Source organism: Candoia aspera, chromosome 1 (genome assembly GCF_035149785.1).
Source record: "Candoia aspera isolate rCanAsp1 chromosome 1, rCanAsp1.hap2, whole genome shotgun sequence".
NCBI classification, from domain to species: Eukaryota; Metazoa; Chordata; class Lepidosauria; order Squamata; family Boidae; genus Candoia; species Candoia aspera.
Window position 1 is genome coordinate 200,836,727 of NC_086153.1, and position 16,937 is coordinate 200,853,663.

The following is a 16,937-nucleotide window of genomic DNA, read 5'->3' on the forward strand; positions in this document are numbered from 1 at the left end:
CAACGCAAAGCTACAGACCTTGGCTACTTGTGGGACCACCTGTCTCCAATTACATCAGTCTGTCTGATAATATTGGACAGGGTTGGTATGCTCTGGGTCTTCCCCCAATGCACTGGGTCAGGAGGTTAGGTAAACCTAGTTGGATTGTTCTGAATCACTTCCAGCAAAATATGTTTTAATATATTTGGTTTTGTTTGGTTGTTATTTGTTGCTTTTAATTGTGCACACTGCCTTGAGTCATATGTTGAATGGCTGCCCATATACTTTGAAAAACTGGAAAAAAAGAAAAATTATATTAAACCAGTATCTTAAATTGTACCTGGGATCTAACTGGCAGGCAACACAGCTCCCATGGTAGTGGTGTTGAGTGGTGATGAGATGACAAGGGAACGAGTTACCATCTTTACATCACTGCCCTGTCTACTGCACTCCTTACTAGCTGCCAAAATGTTTCTTACATCCAAAGAAAAGAATATAATAGAGGAAGCATGGTTATAAGGATTTCAGCAAATTTTAAAAGTGTTAGAATATGGGCCTGAAGAAATGTATATACCTTGAAGTGCCTTTGGGCAGAGTCAGAATAAGGGGAAATGTTACTTTAATACTGATACATCCAAGTATGGTGGGCTGGGAATGAGATGCAGGCAACATCATGGGGAGACGATGGCAGACAAAGGAGGTTGCTAGGGACATGTTTGTGCTGTGGTTAGGGGCAACTTGGAAAAGACTACATCAGGCAATGAAAACAAAACATGATTTCCAACTTTTCATTCCCACCTTGGCTCAGTCAGGAAGGGTCCTGTCTCATTTGGAAATGAATGACAGCCCCCCTGATATACTTGAAGAATCATTGCTTTACTTTTAAGTAATGGTTTTAATCTCTCTCTCTCTCTCCCTCTCTCAAAATAGTACTGATTATTTCTGCTATGCTGTGGAAAATGGTGGGTTCTTTAATAAGAATGTGAAGACATTTCTAAAAACACCAAATTATCAGATCTGGAGAGATTGGCAGATGGTATTTTGGACACGGATTATCAAGGGGCAGAAAAATAGCATGTGAGAGTCCCTTCTATTTGCCACTAGCTGGAGGAGGCGGAGGAAGAATAGGCAGATTGCTCAGTTTTGTAAGCAAAAAGAAAAGGAAAAAGAAAAAAAAAACCACCCTGAGTCACAACGAGTGATCTGTGAAGAGATTTATGTAACCTGCACCTAAACCACAAGTCACATGGACTCCCCCTATGTCTTTTTTTGGGGGGGGTATATTTTTGGCTAGAGTGGTTATGCTTTTAGCTGGCTTCCTCACTCATGCAACACTCTCCAGTGCTGAATGAGTTCAGCCTGAACGCAAGATGTCCTTGAAGAGGCTTATTCAACAGAGCAGCAATGCCAACTGTGTGGGCTACTATCTCAGCTCAACTTACAGCCCATCTTTGGAGCCAGTCGCCAGTCCACCTTTGGACAACCAGAGAAGCCAAGTGTTCCCAGACCCAACTGGGACGTTGTCCAAGGGCTGCAAACAGGTACTGCTTAATGGGGAACTTGGCAGGATTTTTTTTGCCTATGATGGACATATTTATTTCCTTTCCTTGCGAGTTTTGGCTAACCAGAAATACAAATGTAGAAGATTTATTTGGCAACTTAGATTCAAGCCTAAACTGGTTTATAAGGAAAGTTTTGTACCAGGAGAGTTGCCTGAATGACAGAAATTTAACAGAATTTAGCAGGTGGATTTTTGTCTTCCGCTTACCTTCATGTTACTCTCTGGTTATATATAGAAAATAGTCTTATATCTATATGTGTGTGTACGCATTTTTGTATATCCCTGCCCCCCTCCCCTCTCTTCTGGGATATTTTTATTTTAGGTGCCAAAATAATTCATAGCAATTTCAGTGATATGAAAGTTGCTGGAGAGCATGGTGCCCTTTGCTCTTCTCTGTCAGACAGAAAAATGCTTTGGGCAGTCTCTAGGTAGAGGAGTGGGGTTAATAAAGTGGTTGTAATCCCAACTGATTTCAATGCAATCCACAGGCAGAGCCCAGACGTAGCTTGTTCCCCAACACAACTGAAGAGTGCCAGATGAGAAGGCCGCTTTAAAACTGCAGTCACGGGTTCCGTGCTTAAGATCAGTCCACAGTCCAAGCCACCTTTGACACAAAATTCTGTTGCTACTTGTTAACTGTCTAGTTGTGCCAAACTGGGGACTCTGCTCTGTTTAAAAATATTCTGAGAAGGTTAGGTGGTGGTGGTGGTGGTGGTTAAACCAGGAGCAGCTCTTACGATTTTAGGGAGCTGAGTTTTGTTCCCACAAATGTAATCTTTAACTTTAGGCAATACGGTGATGATGTTTGAGTTTTGGATTACTTGGACAAATGTTTGCACAATTATATAGCTTAACAGCTAATTTTTCAGTTTTTAAAAATGTTTGTATGAGGGGAGGAATAAAGTGACAATGAAAAATAGCAACTCAACATTCTCCTTTTCCCCAAAGCTTGCATTATTTTGTTTCTATCATTACAACTAGCATCAATCGGTTCTCCTCTATGTTTTATTAGTGCTTTAGTTCTGGAAAACATACTTTTATCACATATATCTGCCTGATAAGCACAGGAGGGCAAGGATATTACCTGGAGGGGATAGCATGGAATGAGAGGTGTAGGATGGCTAGCAGTGAATAAGTTGCTTTCACTCATGAAGGCAGCTTTTGGTTGGTTAGAGGAGAAGCAAGGACTGGTTACTGGGTGTTAGGAAGGTGCTTTGCTGGGTTTATAAAACTACATGTTTAGCTAGGTGGATATAGGTAGCTGTTGACATTTATCAATGCTGGATTATTCAATGCAGAACACATTTAGGATGCAATCCTATGTGCTTTTACTTGAGAAGAAAACCTGCTGAACTCAGCAGATGTTATTTCTGAGTAAACATGTATTATTAATTCTGCTCTTTGAAAAAAAATCAGTCTCTAATTAGTTAATAATTAGTTAATTAGTTAATAATTCATTAAATTATTTATCAAGTCATATTACTTGAGACAGAGTAAGGGGAAGTCAACATCAAAATGGTGGGTGTGGTTGGCCAATCAAAATCCTACCCCTTTTTAATGTGCATGGCACACACTTCACACAAGTAAAAAGAGGTGGGGCTTTGACTGGCCAGTTGCGCCTGCCATTTTGACATCACTGACTCCCCTTGAAGATGCCCCTGCGGAGCCTGAATCTGTGTGACAATAATTCCTGCACCTGAGAGAATATCTGAGATTGACCTTGCTTTCTGGAAATCAGTCACCACACCCAAATGCCCAGACAAGGTGCCCCCAGCAAAACACTGAGGGAAAAAAACTCCAAATGCAGAAAACAACACAATATTTAAAAAAAAAACAGAAGTTCATTTTAAAGAGAATAAAAACCTACCTGCCACCCCTGAGAAACCACTCTCTCTGTGTGATTGCCTTAGACAAGTTCTATTTTGTAGCTGTCAACTCCCCACTCTAGCTTAGAAAAGTTGCTGAAAATTAACATCATAATTAAAAAACAGGGAGCCTCCTGAAATGCCTCCTTCGAATGCATCCCCATCTACATAGGTAAGCTAGCCCTTCTATTTTACAGATCTCCCCAGCGTTAAAGGCACCACCAAAATATTCCCCATCTCTGCAGCAGACTTCACTCCAGGTGCAACACTAGTTACAGGCCCTCCAGAAATCCAGTCCTGATTCTGTTAACTATAGAAACTTCAAAGACTTGACATGGCTAAACAAGCTGCTCTACTGCAGATGAGAAAGAAGTCATGCATGTTTGCAGGAAGATCTGCCTATAGTGGATTATAGGAAGCAAGGTCTCTGTGTACGTCATCCCTGAGATTTAAATCCTAGGCCTTTTCCTCAGCATCTTTTAGTCAATGGACTCTTGGTTGTCCTTTTCCCAGTCTTGAGGGTTGTAGACATTTGTTCCATGTTTACATAATGATTTTGTAACTAAGCCTCAGAACAGATGGTTCCCACCTTTCCGGCTTTAGTCCTTCTACCTTGTTATATAGTATTAGTTATCCTGGTAATTTCGGTGCTGGAATGAAGTTTCATCACCTGGAAATAAAATTCTTTTTCAGAGGTGGTATCATAAAGGACCATTGCACATAATGTACATTTATGCCCCACCAATTGTTCATTATCGCAGCAGATGGCAGCATGTGAGAGGGATTACCTGGGCTAGGAATCTGAGGAGGGATAGGCCTGGTTAGTTCATGGATGGGAAATCTCAGGAAATCCCAAAAGTTTTTAAAAAATCTTAGAAGAAAGCAATGGAAAACCACAGTTGTATCATTGCCAAGAAAACTACAGGTACATGTCCATGAAGCCACCGATAAGTTACTTAATTTTTATAGTTGTTCAGTGGTCAGTAGTTATTGCCCTATGACCAAATTTAACTCAAGGCAACCATATAAAATGCTTTTAGCTGTTTTTATGTTTTCCCTAGTTTTATACACTGCCCAGAGTCCATGGAGTTAGGTGGCCAATACATTTCAATCAATCAATCAATCAATCAATCAATCAATCATAGGACCCAACTCATACAGTGCCATGCTTCGAAGGGACTTCTGCTTTTCCAGAGAAGCATAGTCCACAGCATTCTCTTGAGTTATGAACATCATGTGTATGACCATGTATGTGGCATGATACATTATCTCCTGGTTAATCACTGTATAAATTATTGTAAAGATGCTTGAATTGAGTCCTGCTATAGTCTCTTAAATACAGTACTGCCAGGTTTATCAGAATTAGCAAATTCACGCTAAAAACTATCTACAACTGGAATGAGCCCTAGCAACAGAATCAAATATCTGTAAAGATACATACCTTTACAGCCTCTAGTTGCTGTTTTTTTTCCCACAGTTCACTGATATTCTGGAATAAGGAATCTATTTTGATATGGCATTTTGTTCAGGAAGATGGGAGAGACTGCCCTGTAAAAGTTTGGAAAGAATAAATAAACTGGAATTTGCAGGGGGAATACAAATTTGAATAAAATTAGAAAGACACATAATTGTTCATCCCATTTATTTGAACACTTAGCATGTCATGTATGAATTTTATCAATAACAATTTTATGGCAAAACAAAGGAAGGATTCCCCCCCACCCATCCAAATTACTGTGAAAGGATCTTCATAGATCTGAAGACTTTATGGAGAAGAAGCTGTCAATGATAACTGAATGAGATGCCCACATTGAGAAGAAAGGTATCTATTGCTCAGGGAGGCTTATTGACAACTGAAGGTGGACCGGCCAGTGGCTGCTAGGCATGAGTGCTGCCCAAATGAATATACTTCTACTAATAGCTAAAGATGGAAGATGGTTATTGTGGTTATGGTCTCCATGTGGTTATCTACTCTGGGAAAGTTGGTTATGAACAAAATATACCTTTGAACCTCTCTAACTGCTCTAAGCCCTCTAAAGTGGGGTCAGTCAATACAAGATTTCTAACTCAGTAATGCTGGCAGGGTTCTTACCCTGGTGAAGTATTCAGGAAAGCAATTCTGTTGTTTATTTCGTTATTAAGGATTTCTATTGCCCTGCATGTAATGCTTTCATCATGTTAATGGTTTTATTTGATAGAAAAAAAAATTGTGTTTATGATGGAACTAATTTCCATCTCTCCATTTCTATTTCTAGCTTGCTTTAAGTAGAATGAGTTCCATAAGCAAATCTTCTGGCCCACAGAGGTAATAAAGATATTATTTTGCTCTTTTCTTTTATTATTTGTTTATTATGCTCCAGCTGGCAAAGCAACAAATGTGTAGGAAGGCAGAGGAACATAATGAATGGTGAAGATGTAAGCATGAGATTACCGCAGTGAAATATGTGGGCTGCGCTGAGGTGAAAAGATTAAATAATTCATAAGGGCAACCTATCTGTGAATCCAGTAACAATACAGTTATTATGCCATATTGTGGTAAAATGGCATTGGAGAGATAAAGTAGGTATGCATATTAATTTAGCTAAAAATCCCTCTTGAAATACATTGCATGCAAGATCATTTCTATGGAAAAGAAACTGTTGTTTGATCTGCTAACAAATGCATGAGGAAGTGACCGACCATTCTATGTTCTGTTAACTTCATGATATGGTTTATCTAATCAAATTGAGAAGCCAAATAGGTAATCTGAATGGAATGATGCAGAGAATGAATATGCTGAATAACATGTTTTGTTTTGTTTTTTAATTGGGTGACAATTGTCCCCAAAATTATGCTGGGGAGATAAATATGAACATAAATTGTGAGCTGGGGGAGATGTGAGATAACAGCACAATTGCTGCACACTTTGCTCCACCTTGATTTCTTAGCTGTGTCCTTGGTTAACTTTTTCACACATTGGACTGATCTAGTATTCCCCCTTCAGAGTGATAAGCAGCTATCTGCCTTTACTGTCCCTTATCATGACTCTACCCCATTTTGACTCAGTAGAACCCAAAACTCTCTCAGGTCTGTTTTTTCACCATTTTTTGAGTTCCAGCCTGAAAGCCATAGCCTTGCTCTGCATTTTATCTCATTCATACCATTTGGTTTATTTCAGCCTGCTTCTCCCTTCCACTCATCTTCATTCTAGAGCCACCTTCTCCAACATGGTCCCCTCCAGATGTTTTGGGATTTTATGTTACTTGAAGACTGCCAGGCTGGAGAACTATTTGATCTCCACAATGAATGAGTTTGCTGAATTAGTTTTGTTATCAGTAAAGCTGAAGATTATTTTACATGAAAAGCCCTGTTCAAATATTATGATTTTTTTCACACTATCTCTTAAACACTATTGATACCAATATTAGATAGCATAGCTTAACATGTTTTTCCTATCTATATTTTTTTTTAATGCAGAAAGACATTTACAATCTTCAAAGAAGACAATGAAACATATGGATTTGAAATCCAGGTGAGGCTTTAACTTTGTGAATAGATATCTCCATGCCTAACACATGGGACAGCAAATAGCAGTTCTAGAAGACTGGCTTCAGCAAAGGGCATCCATTGATACTTGGAGAGATCCTGGTGTTCCTCAGTTATTGATGCCCATCTTGGCTCATTCCACAATGGCAGCTGGACCTGCAAGTTTCTTTTTAAATTTTGTACAGTGCTCTGCATCAAGCACCCTGGGACATTGTGGAAAATTGAAACAGCAGCTCCCTACCAAGCTTAGAGTGCTGCTGCTATTGTGTGTGGCACGAATGACACAGAAGTCCCATCAGAGGCATTTTGCTCAAAAAACTTCCAGTCACACACTGGTTCCTGAAGGAAGAGACTTCAAACCTACCCTCATTTATGAAGATGATGGCGCAGTCTTGGGCCACTTACTCCTTGTCTACTGTATCTTACATTGCAAGTCTTTAGGGAGAAAACATAAAATTGCATGGACATATCTATGAAGTCACTAGAGTTAACTCATCATGTAGGAGACTTTCCCTTCTTAGAAGGGGACCAGTGATATATGCTCTTCTTAATTCTTTCAAGGAAACATGGGATTACATGGCATGGACAGGCTGAAAATACAAGCAAAAGAAGAGGGGATGTTGATCCACTACTTAAACATCTTAGCTATTCCTATGTGGAAGGGGGCAGATGTGTGTGTGTGATTTTTTTCCTTGCCACTAAAATATATGCAGAGTTCACATTTTATAATTGTTGACCAACGGTGTCCACAGCAAGTGGCACTGATGCCCAAATGACAACAAGCGTGTAATTTTGATTCAAGTGCTTAAGTCATGGCATTTGCCTGCTGACATCACAAGTGTCATTCTTTATCACCCTGCCCACCACCCAGTTGACTGTGGAGGGCCTCTCTTTCAACTGAGAGACCATGGTTCAGTAATTGCCAAGACAGAATGAAAGGGGATTATGTGTTCCTCTCAGTGCCAGACCTACCATGGGGCAAAATGAGTCATTTACCCTGTGTGTCAGATTCCAGGAGGTATCTACATTGTGCTGTGGAGAGAATTGAGTGTCATGTAACCTGACCTGCACCTCTAAGTTAGCTTGTTCCTTTCAGATGCAGGGAAGGGTGTTATCTCTAGCAGAGCTGAAGGAACATTCAACTGCCAATCCAATCAGATTTTGCATATGGAATGGAAGGGGATGCTACCTTGTCCTCTGTCATAGGCAGCAAAATGTTTGGGTCCTGGTCCTGGTCCTGGTCCTGGCTCCTTTCCTGTCAGGGGTGTCTGTGAGGGGGAGAGGGTCAAAAAAGTCAAGAGGGCAGTCACAACTCTGTGTGATGCATATTTTAAAAGGTGGGATTTAAATTGCATGGTTGTGGCTGCGCTCTTGACTTTTTTGACACTCCTCAGAGACCCCTGTTCCCTTTTCTTCCCTTTACCATGTCTAAAAGCTGAGTATCATGCTGTGGAACAGTGCAGGGAGTCTTCTGTGGTGCAATAGCAGAGCTTCCTCCTAATCATATTGCTGCAGCTTGGTAATCATTCATACGCAATGAAAGAACAGGACAGCCCAGTTGTTGGGTGGGAAGCCTATTTTTTCCTCTGATTGTTCCTGTTTTTTTTTTCTTTAAAGGATGAAAAGAGGAAATGTTTATTTTACATTTGACAAGTGAAGCTTTCCAGTGAATTGATGAGAATAGGCAGTTTGGTAGTGATGTAAGGCAAGCTCACCTTTGGTGGACATACACCACAAATGAAGACAAAAGAAGTCATCATTTTATATATTTTATATATGTATCATATATGTATAATATTTAAGTTTCCATTGATACAATATATATTGATACATATATACTAGAGGGGATGTGGAAAGTGAAGGCCAAAGTGGTCTTCATACTTAAATACGTATCAATGGAAACTTAAATATAAAAAGGATACTTTAAATAAAATACACTAGCCCTCAGCGTAGTGAGGAAATAGGGGTCTATGGGATCCATCTGCCTGCTGAGTCTACTAATTATTGCCCAGCTTCTAACTCTGATGAATAAATCCAAGGACTTGGACCGGACAACCCTTCCAATGGAGGACATTTTCCAACAGGATGAATTCACATGACATGCTTATCTCTGGTTGATTTGGGTGATAAACTAGTCATGTGATCAACTGACCACCTAATCCAGAGTCTGCACTGCCATCCAGGCTAAAACGTGGTTGGCTTCTCAGTGAGTCATGTGAACCCAGCTAAAAGAACAAGCTATTCTTTGGAAAGGGGGGCAGATGGTCACCCTAATGGTAGCTATGAATTGGGGCCACAAGCTGCAAGATAGAGTTTCTCTTCTAACGGCAATTTGTTTTGTTTTGTTTTGATTTGATTTGAATTCTTCTTTTTCAGTGCCAAAGTAATAATTTCATGGGAACTTACACTTACATTTGCAATGTGAAAGAAGGAAGCCCTGCCTCTCTTACTGGACTCCAACATGGTAATGAACCTTTCCTCATCGTAACATTTCCATGGTTTAGCTGATCACATTTCTAAGGAGGTAGAAGGGCTGATGAACATCAAAAAGCACTTACGGTACTTCATTTTGCAATTGTCACAGGTTATATCCTGATCAGTATCAATGGAGTGAGCACTGAAGGACTAAGTCACAAACAACAGGTGGACATGATTAAATCATCTAGGAATCTTTTAAGGTAACCAAGAAGTCTTGGGCTTGTGTCTGTGCTTATATTTGTAACATTATTTGTTATTGATTGTGGTGGCCACTGCATTAATTTTTCACATGCTAAGGAAGGAATGTGGTTGCTTCCTCTAGATTGGAAAGCCACTACAAATAAGAGCAAACACATCCAGGTACAAGGTTGGAGAACAGTGGCCAAGATGACTTTATGATGGATGAATGAGATTCATCATAACAAATGGATGAGGATGCAGTTGCAGCACTCTGCCACTCAAAGTTACAGCTTTCCCAAATATCAGACATAGTGGACAATCAGATAGTTGTTTTTCTCTCTCATGGTTTTCATATACTGAATAGCAACTAGAGAAACCACCTTTCTCCTTGTTTTTCCCTTTTGACTAGTTGGGCATGATTAAGTGGCATTCTTTTGCAAATACGTCCATTTCTTAACTACTGGCGCTTGTCTCTTTTAACCTTTAGTCATCTGAACTACATTTTAGTTCAGATAGGGGGGACTTGCAACCCACAGCCCCATTTTTGCTGGTCTACAGAGCAGCATGTAAATAGCAGGTACCATCTGCAGCAAAATGGTAATTCCTGCCAGACTGAGGTAGGTAGGTAGGTAGATATATTCCCTTCTCACCCCTATGGGTGGTATGTGTCTTCCTCAACCTCCGGTCCTCTACCAGAGGCCTGGAAGTTTGAGGGTTCTGCACAGTATCTTAGCTGTTCCTAGCACTTCACTCTTCTGGACAGAGAGCTCTGATGTTGTTTCTGGGATCTGTTGGAGCCCCTCTCCCAGCTTAGGAGTCACAGCCCCAAGTGCCCCTACCACCAGCGGGACCACTTTGCCCTTCACTTTCCACATCCTCTCCAGTTCCTCCTTCAGGCCCTGGTACTTCTCCAGCTTCTCATAGTCCTGCTTCCTGATGTTGCTCTCACTTGGCATCACTACATCTATCACCACTGCTGTCTTCTGCTCCTTGTCTATTACCACGATGTCCAGTTGATTGGCCAGTACCTGCCTCTCTGTCTGGATCTGGAAGTCCCACAGGATCTTAGCCCTGTCATTCTCCACAACCTTCTGTGGAATCTCCCATCTGCACTTGGGAGGGTCTAGCCCATACACTGTGCAGATGTTCCTGTACAGAATGCCAGCCACTTGGTTGTGCCGTTCAGTATATGCTGTTCCTGCCTGCATCTTACACCCTGCCACTATGTGTTGGACTGTCTCTGAGGCCTCTCTGCACAGTCTGCACCTTGGGTCCTGTCCAGTGCGGTAGACCCCTGCCTCTATGGATCTGGTGCTTAGTGCCTGTTCTTGTGCTGCTCTGATCAGTGCCTTAGTGCTATCTTTTAGTCCAGCCCTTTGCAGCCACTGGTAGGATTTCTCAATGTTAGCCACCTCAGCTATCTGTCGATGGTACATCCTATGCAGGGTGTTGTCTTGCCATGGCACTTCCTCTGCTTGATCTCCCTTCCATGTCTGCTGCTGCCTCAGGCATTCTCTCAACAGCTCATCTTTAGGTGCCACCTTACTGATGTACTCCTAGATGCTCTGGGTCTCATCTAGGACAGTGGCTTTGACACTAACCAGACTCCACTCTCCCTCTTTCTGCCTGGTATACAGTCTCTGGGTGTTGGACTTGGGGTAGAAGTCTCTGTATATTGTGAGGAGCTTCCAGGTCTTCACATCAGCAGCCTCCACATCCTCCTTTGGCCAGCTCACTATACCAGCAGGGTATCTGATGACTGGCAGGGCATACCTGTTGATGGCATGGATCTTGTTCTTCCCACTGAGCTGGCTCTTCAGGACCTGTCTTATCCTTTGGTGGTACTTGGTTGCTGCTGTCTTCCTTGCCTCCTCATCGTGGTTCCCATGTGTCTGTGGGATACCAAGGTACTTGTAACTGGTCTGTATGTCTGCTATGTGGCCTGCTGGTAGTTCCACCCCATCAGTCTTAACTACCTTCTCTCTTTACTACCATCCGGCCACACTTCCCCAGTCCGAATGACATCCCGATGTCCTTACTGTAGATCCGTGCCAGGTGGATCAATGAGTCGATGTCTCGTTCACTCTTAGCATACAGCTTGATGTCATCCATGTAGAGGAGGTGACTGATAGTAGTTCCACTCTTGAACTTGTATCCATATATGTATGTATGTTCAGCCTAAACAGAATCCAGTTCTTCAGCAATACATATATATATTTAATTGCCCAAAATGTTGCTCCATCAACTCCAGTGGTATCATTAACATGGCCCCCAAAGGCCTTTGTGGCTGACCATGATGGAAAAAATGCCTCCCTCAAGTCAAAAATATTTGCCCACTCTACCTTTTCTTGGCCTCCTAAATGATATTCCTTTCTGAATGCTGTCTTTTTGAAGTGGTCTAACCTCTTGCTTGCATTCTTGGGTTTATATTGCCACTATAAAATTGTATAAAAATGATGATGATGATGATGATGATGATAGTAATGCAGTTTATTGGTTGGACACTGATGATGATATTGGTAATGCAATTTGTAGGTTAGACACTGTGAACGAAGCTCTGATTATGAAAAGAATGGAACTGGAAATGAAGTTGCAGTGTATGAAGGTATGATTTCTCCATAAAATGGGAAGCAAGGGGGTGTGTTGGTTTCAGCCAGATTCTGAGGTGAAGGGGCCCCTTTGGACTGCTCAGTGAGGCAAAGCTGGATCCCATCGAAAGCAACCCCCACTGAATCAGGGCTACCGTAAAGCACTGTGAAGTATCCAGTGCTTCCGGGTGCCATAGAGAGGCAAACAGGCTGCAAAAGAAGTCTACATCCAGGTTTATTCCTCCATAAAAAGCCAAACTGGATAGAGGGAGAAGAGTCAGAGGACTGACTGACCTATACTGGGACCACCTTTAAATGAAAAATACTTGATGTCGAAGTCAGCTCCTCCACTTACCTATTTGGTGTTTGGCAGGATTTGTCTCCATGCTTTATAGCTACAGATATAAACTCAACCTGTTAAAAAATAAGGAAGTTACAGGCACTCCTATTTATTATTAGTTGTTTGAAGTGCAAAATTCAGTGAAGTTACCTTAAAACTCTGCCATCTGTTTCTATAAGATTGGACAATGTTCTCGTCAGAAATAACCATTTTAGGGTGGGCAACTTTCAGAGTTTGCCCTGCGATACAGGGAGGATTCAAATGTGCTGTGGTGGTTAAGATAATGTGACTAGGACCAGGAAATCCAGGTTCAAATCCACTGTCAGCTATGGAAACTCACTGGGTCATGTTGGACAAGTCATTCTCTCTCAACCTGACCTACCTTACAGGGTTTTTGTTGTGGGGAAAAAAAAGAGGAAGAAAGTATATGCCACTGCCTTTTTTTTCCTGGAAGAAATTCAGGCTATCAACCAAATAAATAAAAAAGTTAAAGAAGCCCCCACTCCACTATTTCTTTGAAATTGGATGGATCTCTACCTCATGATCCATCATGCCTGCAAATGGCATCCCATTTCTAAATGGACTTCAGGTTGTCGTCCACTTCTGCTCTAGTGCTAGCCCTCAAAGGGCAAGAAAAAGTTAGGGGAACAAAAGGGCCAAAACTGAGGAACTGGGGTGATCCCTTTGCTAGAGCAAGGAGAACTGGGAAATGGCAACACACGGGCTTCTAGTTACACCATATTACTGGAAATCCAGGTCAACCCTTCTGTAGTTCCTTAGATTCTGTCCACATAATGTTTAGGCTCACAAGAGTAGAAAGACCAGGTATGAATTATATAAACTACAAAGATTCCAGAACTGAATTGTTCCAACAATTATTAGAAAAGCCCAGTCTATGGAAGTAGCACATGGGATCGGCTTATACCCTTGCTATCAGTCTGTGCAGGGATAGCCAGTCTGAATGAGATGCCATGTGCCCCTACAAACCCACCTGGCCATCAGTTCCCCAATACAGGTCTTAACTACACTATTAACTGCATACTAGGATATTTCTGGGCTACACTGCCGTGCTTTGCCTGCCTGCTGATGGCTTTCCCACTCTGAAAATTGCCACCAAGTTGTGATATTTAATAGCACCAACGAGGCAAATTAGTGTTTAACCAAAACTTCCCCAATTTTTGGAGTGCAGCAACTGGCCCACCGCTCAGAGGGCAGCTGTGGCCCTGAGCCTCCAAGCAACTGTGCATCTAACTAATGCTTGAAATGCAATCCATACCGTAACTTCCTCGGTACATTAAGTCATTCACCATTATGATGGAAAACTACTGGGCTCCACTGCAGCGGTGTAGAACTGCATTTATACAAAAGAAAAGTTCAAATATGGTTGTACCAGTCCTGAGATACCCATATCCTCGGGACAAGTTCTTCACAATGGCAAGTAACTGAAGCACGGAGTCACCCTCTGTTAAACACTGTGTGATATTTCGGAGCAGTTTCCAAATGACAAGGCACTGTTTCCCTTTCACAGAAAACTTTGCAAGATAAGTTGGCTTTGCTCCAGGCCCTATGCTTACGAGAAAAACACCTTGCTCGTGGTAAGTCTGAATATCCTGTTGCAGAAGTAAGAAATAGCAACACCCAATTTCTGTGCAGACATGATGCAAACTCAGTTAATATTTGTGCAGTTGCTTAGTTTCAGTTTTGTTTGTGGTGTTCTAAGGAAGCTCTGAAGAATATGGGTCATGTGGTACATTTACGACACTCTTAATTGTGGGTGTGCCTCATCCAAGAAGTTGTATATTAAGATATTAGAAATGATTTTTTTTACCTCGCCATTCTGATGTATTATGTATTGCTTAGTTTTATTATTGTTCCTTGTCAACCATTCCCCAATAAACTTTTATGATATCTATGATAGTCAGCACATACATTAAGCAAACTAGCAATATTTTTTCTGTCTGGCTCATATCAACTTTTCTGGCTGATTTGGAGAATCATTCTTTAAATCATGTCAGGGTACATGGAGTGCTCTAGAGGCTTAAAAATCATGCTTTGGGAGACTACAGTTCTGATCAACATGTAGGACTTTCAATGGGGGTGTGATTTGCTTAGCTCTTTGACACATTCATCAAATGTGCCAATCTTGGGTTTGGCTCAGCTGTAATTTGAATTGGAATGGTAGGCAAAGAGAAGATCTGTGCATGGGACTCAGTTGAAGGGCAACAGATTAGGCTAAGGGATCATTATTAAAGTAAAATCCCAATTCTCCCCAATTGCAATCTGATATCCTAATGCTGGCTCAGCAAAAATAATACTTAACATTTGTGTAACATTTCAAATATTGAAAATATGATGCATGCAATAGCTAATCATAATCCTCATAACACCCTATTAAGGTAAGTCCATATTACGGTTTCCCTTTCTACAAAGTGGGGACTTCACACTAAGGGAAAGTAGCTTTGTCTAACCCATGGAAGGAGATAGTGGCAAAAATAAGGTTGGAACCTGGACTTTCTAATCTATAGCTTAGCCTCCAGGGACTGAAAATCATCTAAACTACAATTCCCAGTGTTCTTCTCCATTAACTTTGCTGGCTGGGTATCACAGCAATTTATTGTCTCTTCTAGAGTCTTCCTTATTGCTTCAACAGTGGCTGAGCGATGCTATGAAGACTTTACCTGGGACTACTGAGGAAACAGCCTTAAAGGTTGCCGGGAATTGTAACTCAGCAACATGTAGAAGCTTTCAGGTTAACCTCATGCCTGTTCTTCAATTCTCACACTCGTACAGAATAAGTCTGGCAGAACACAGAATTAGGGAAACTAACTCTTTTGCTTCACATGTGAAGGCTTCCAGTATCTTCCCAGTAATCAAATGGTATTTTTGGTATTCTTGTGGTACAAACATTTCTGAATATATAATGCTTGTTTTCTTCCATTGTTTTGGGGTATTTTAGGAGAAGTGTGCTCACCACCAGATTCTGCAGGATTAGAAGAACCTAGTCCCTTTGGTGATCATACTGGATCAGAATCAGCACTGGGCAATAAGCTCCGATTTTCCAGCGAAAGCAGCTGTTTAAGCCGCCTCAGCTCAATGACGGTGGATAGTGAGGACAGTTTTTACCAGTCCAGTGATTTTGAAGACCCTGCTAAGGAGATTTTTAGCCAACAGTCAAGCACAGAAGATGACTGCTTTCTTCCAACTGGTGGTAATGAAGTGAAGAAGACGTCACTGAGAAGGCACCGGAGTTTCAGTGTGACTAGCAAGGCCTCTAGATCTCCTTCAAAGAATGGAGACAACTTCTCAAAGATCTTTGGGACTCTCCCACGGAAAAGCAGAAAGGGGAGCATTCAAAGGAAGCTGTTGACTTTCATTCCTGGCCTTCACAGAGCTGTGGAAGAGGAAGAGAGTCGTGCCTGACAAATGGAACAAGTTCAGAATGACATGGTTCATGGAAACCTTGGGCAGCAATCTGCATTTCTGAAATCAAACTAGGCCTGCATTTCATATTCTCAATCAGTAACTCAGTGGAAGTGAAATAAATCGTTTGGACTGATAGGTGTTTTTCCCCCCTGATATAGTTTCAGGATAACCAGGGTGATAACATACATTTGGGAGTTATTTGTGGAGTTTTGATGGGAGGCAAGAGTGATGGTAACTAGAGTTATTGCCTAGTAACATTACTACAATGTAGGCCTGAAACAATGAGAAGGCAGCAATTTCTAGGAGCTAAGACTTCACAAAGGTACTTCTTCTATAAGTGTTTAACTGCTAGCAAGAAAAGAAAAAAATACTTATTTTCTAAATAAGAATGTATATATTATATAAGCAATTCATGTATTTGATATTATGATCACATGGGAGAAGTTGTATATGAACCAGAAATCTGTGTGGGCACATTCACAAAAATGCAGTGATTTCTATGATCAGTATAGTTTGGAACAATCTAAACACCACAAAGCCAATTTCAATAAAGATGAGAAGTGAAACAGCCACACAGACCAGTATATTCATCTACCTAGAGTTCACACATTACTTTTTGGGGAGGAACTCAAGCTTGAGCAGGCCCAAAGGAAATGTTGGCAGTGTTACTGAATTCCAATAATAATTACTGCTTTCAGATTTTTATAAAGATGCCTTGGTTCACCCCCTCCTCAAGAAGCCTTCAATGGATCCCGCCATACTGGACAACCGGGATTCTTTTCAGTGAGGATTCAGACCTGGGTATGGGATAGAAATGGCATGGTCGCACTTTGGGATGATCTCTGGTATGGGCAGGATAGGGGTTGTGCATCCATCCTTGCCCTACTTGACCTCTTGGCAGCCTTCGATACCATCGAACATGGTATCTTTCTGGATTGGCTCAGAGCATTGGGGGTGAGCGGCATAGTGTTGTGCCGGTTTGCCTCCTTTCTCAGGGG

The 16,937-nt window shown here is 41.4% G+C and overlaps 1 protein-coding gene across 1 annotated transcript; it reads left to right on the forward strand.

Annotated features, from left to right (window-relative positions):
- The first annotated feature begins 1,201 nt into the window (after positions 1 to 1,201).
- Positions 1,202 to 16,511, forward strand: CYTIP (cytohesin 1 interacting protein). Its single transcript, XM_063318346.1, has 8 exons — positions 1,202 to 1,520; positions 5,661 to 5,710; positions 6,862 to 6,916; positions 9,307 to 9,394; positions 9,515 to 9,608; positions 12,124 to 12,193; positions 14,045 to 14,111; positions 15,473 to 16,511. Exons 1-8 carry the CDS (start codon positions 1,350 to 1,352, stop codon positions 15,934 to 15,936), a joined length of 1,059 nt encoding a protein of 352 aa, XP_063174416.1. The 5' UTR covers positions 1,202 to 1,349; the 3' UTR covers positions 15,937 to 16,511.
- Positions 16,512 to 16,937: the final 426 nt, after the last annotated feature.

Bases quoted from the DNA above. Each gene is read 5' to 3' on its own strand.
- CYTIP (XM_063318346.1), top strand. From the start codon at position 1,350: ATGTCCTTGAAGAGGCTTATTCAACAGAGCAGCAATGCCAACTGTGTG. The intron at 1,521-5,660 runs GTACTGCTTAAT...TTCTATTTCTAG, and splicing joins TGTCCAAGGGCTGCAAACAG to CTTGCTTTAAGTAGAATGAG. The intron at 12,194-14,044 runs GTATGATTTCTC...TCCCTTTCACAG, and splicing joins TGAAGTTGCAGTGTATGAAG to AAAACTTTGCAAGATAAGTT.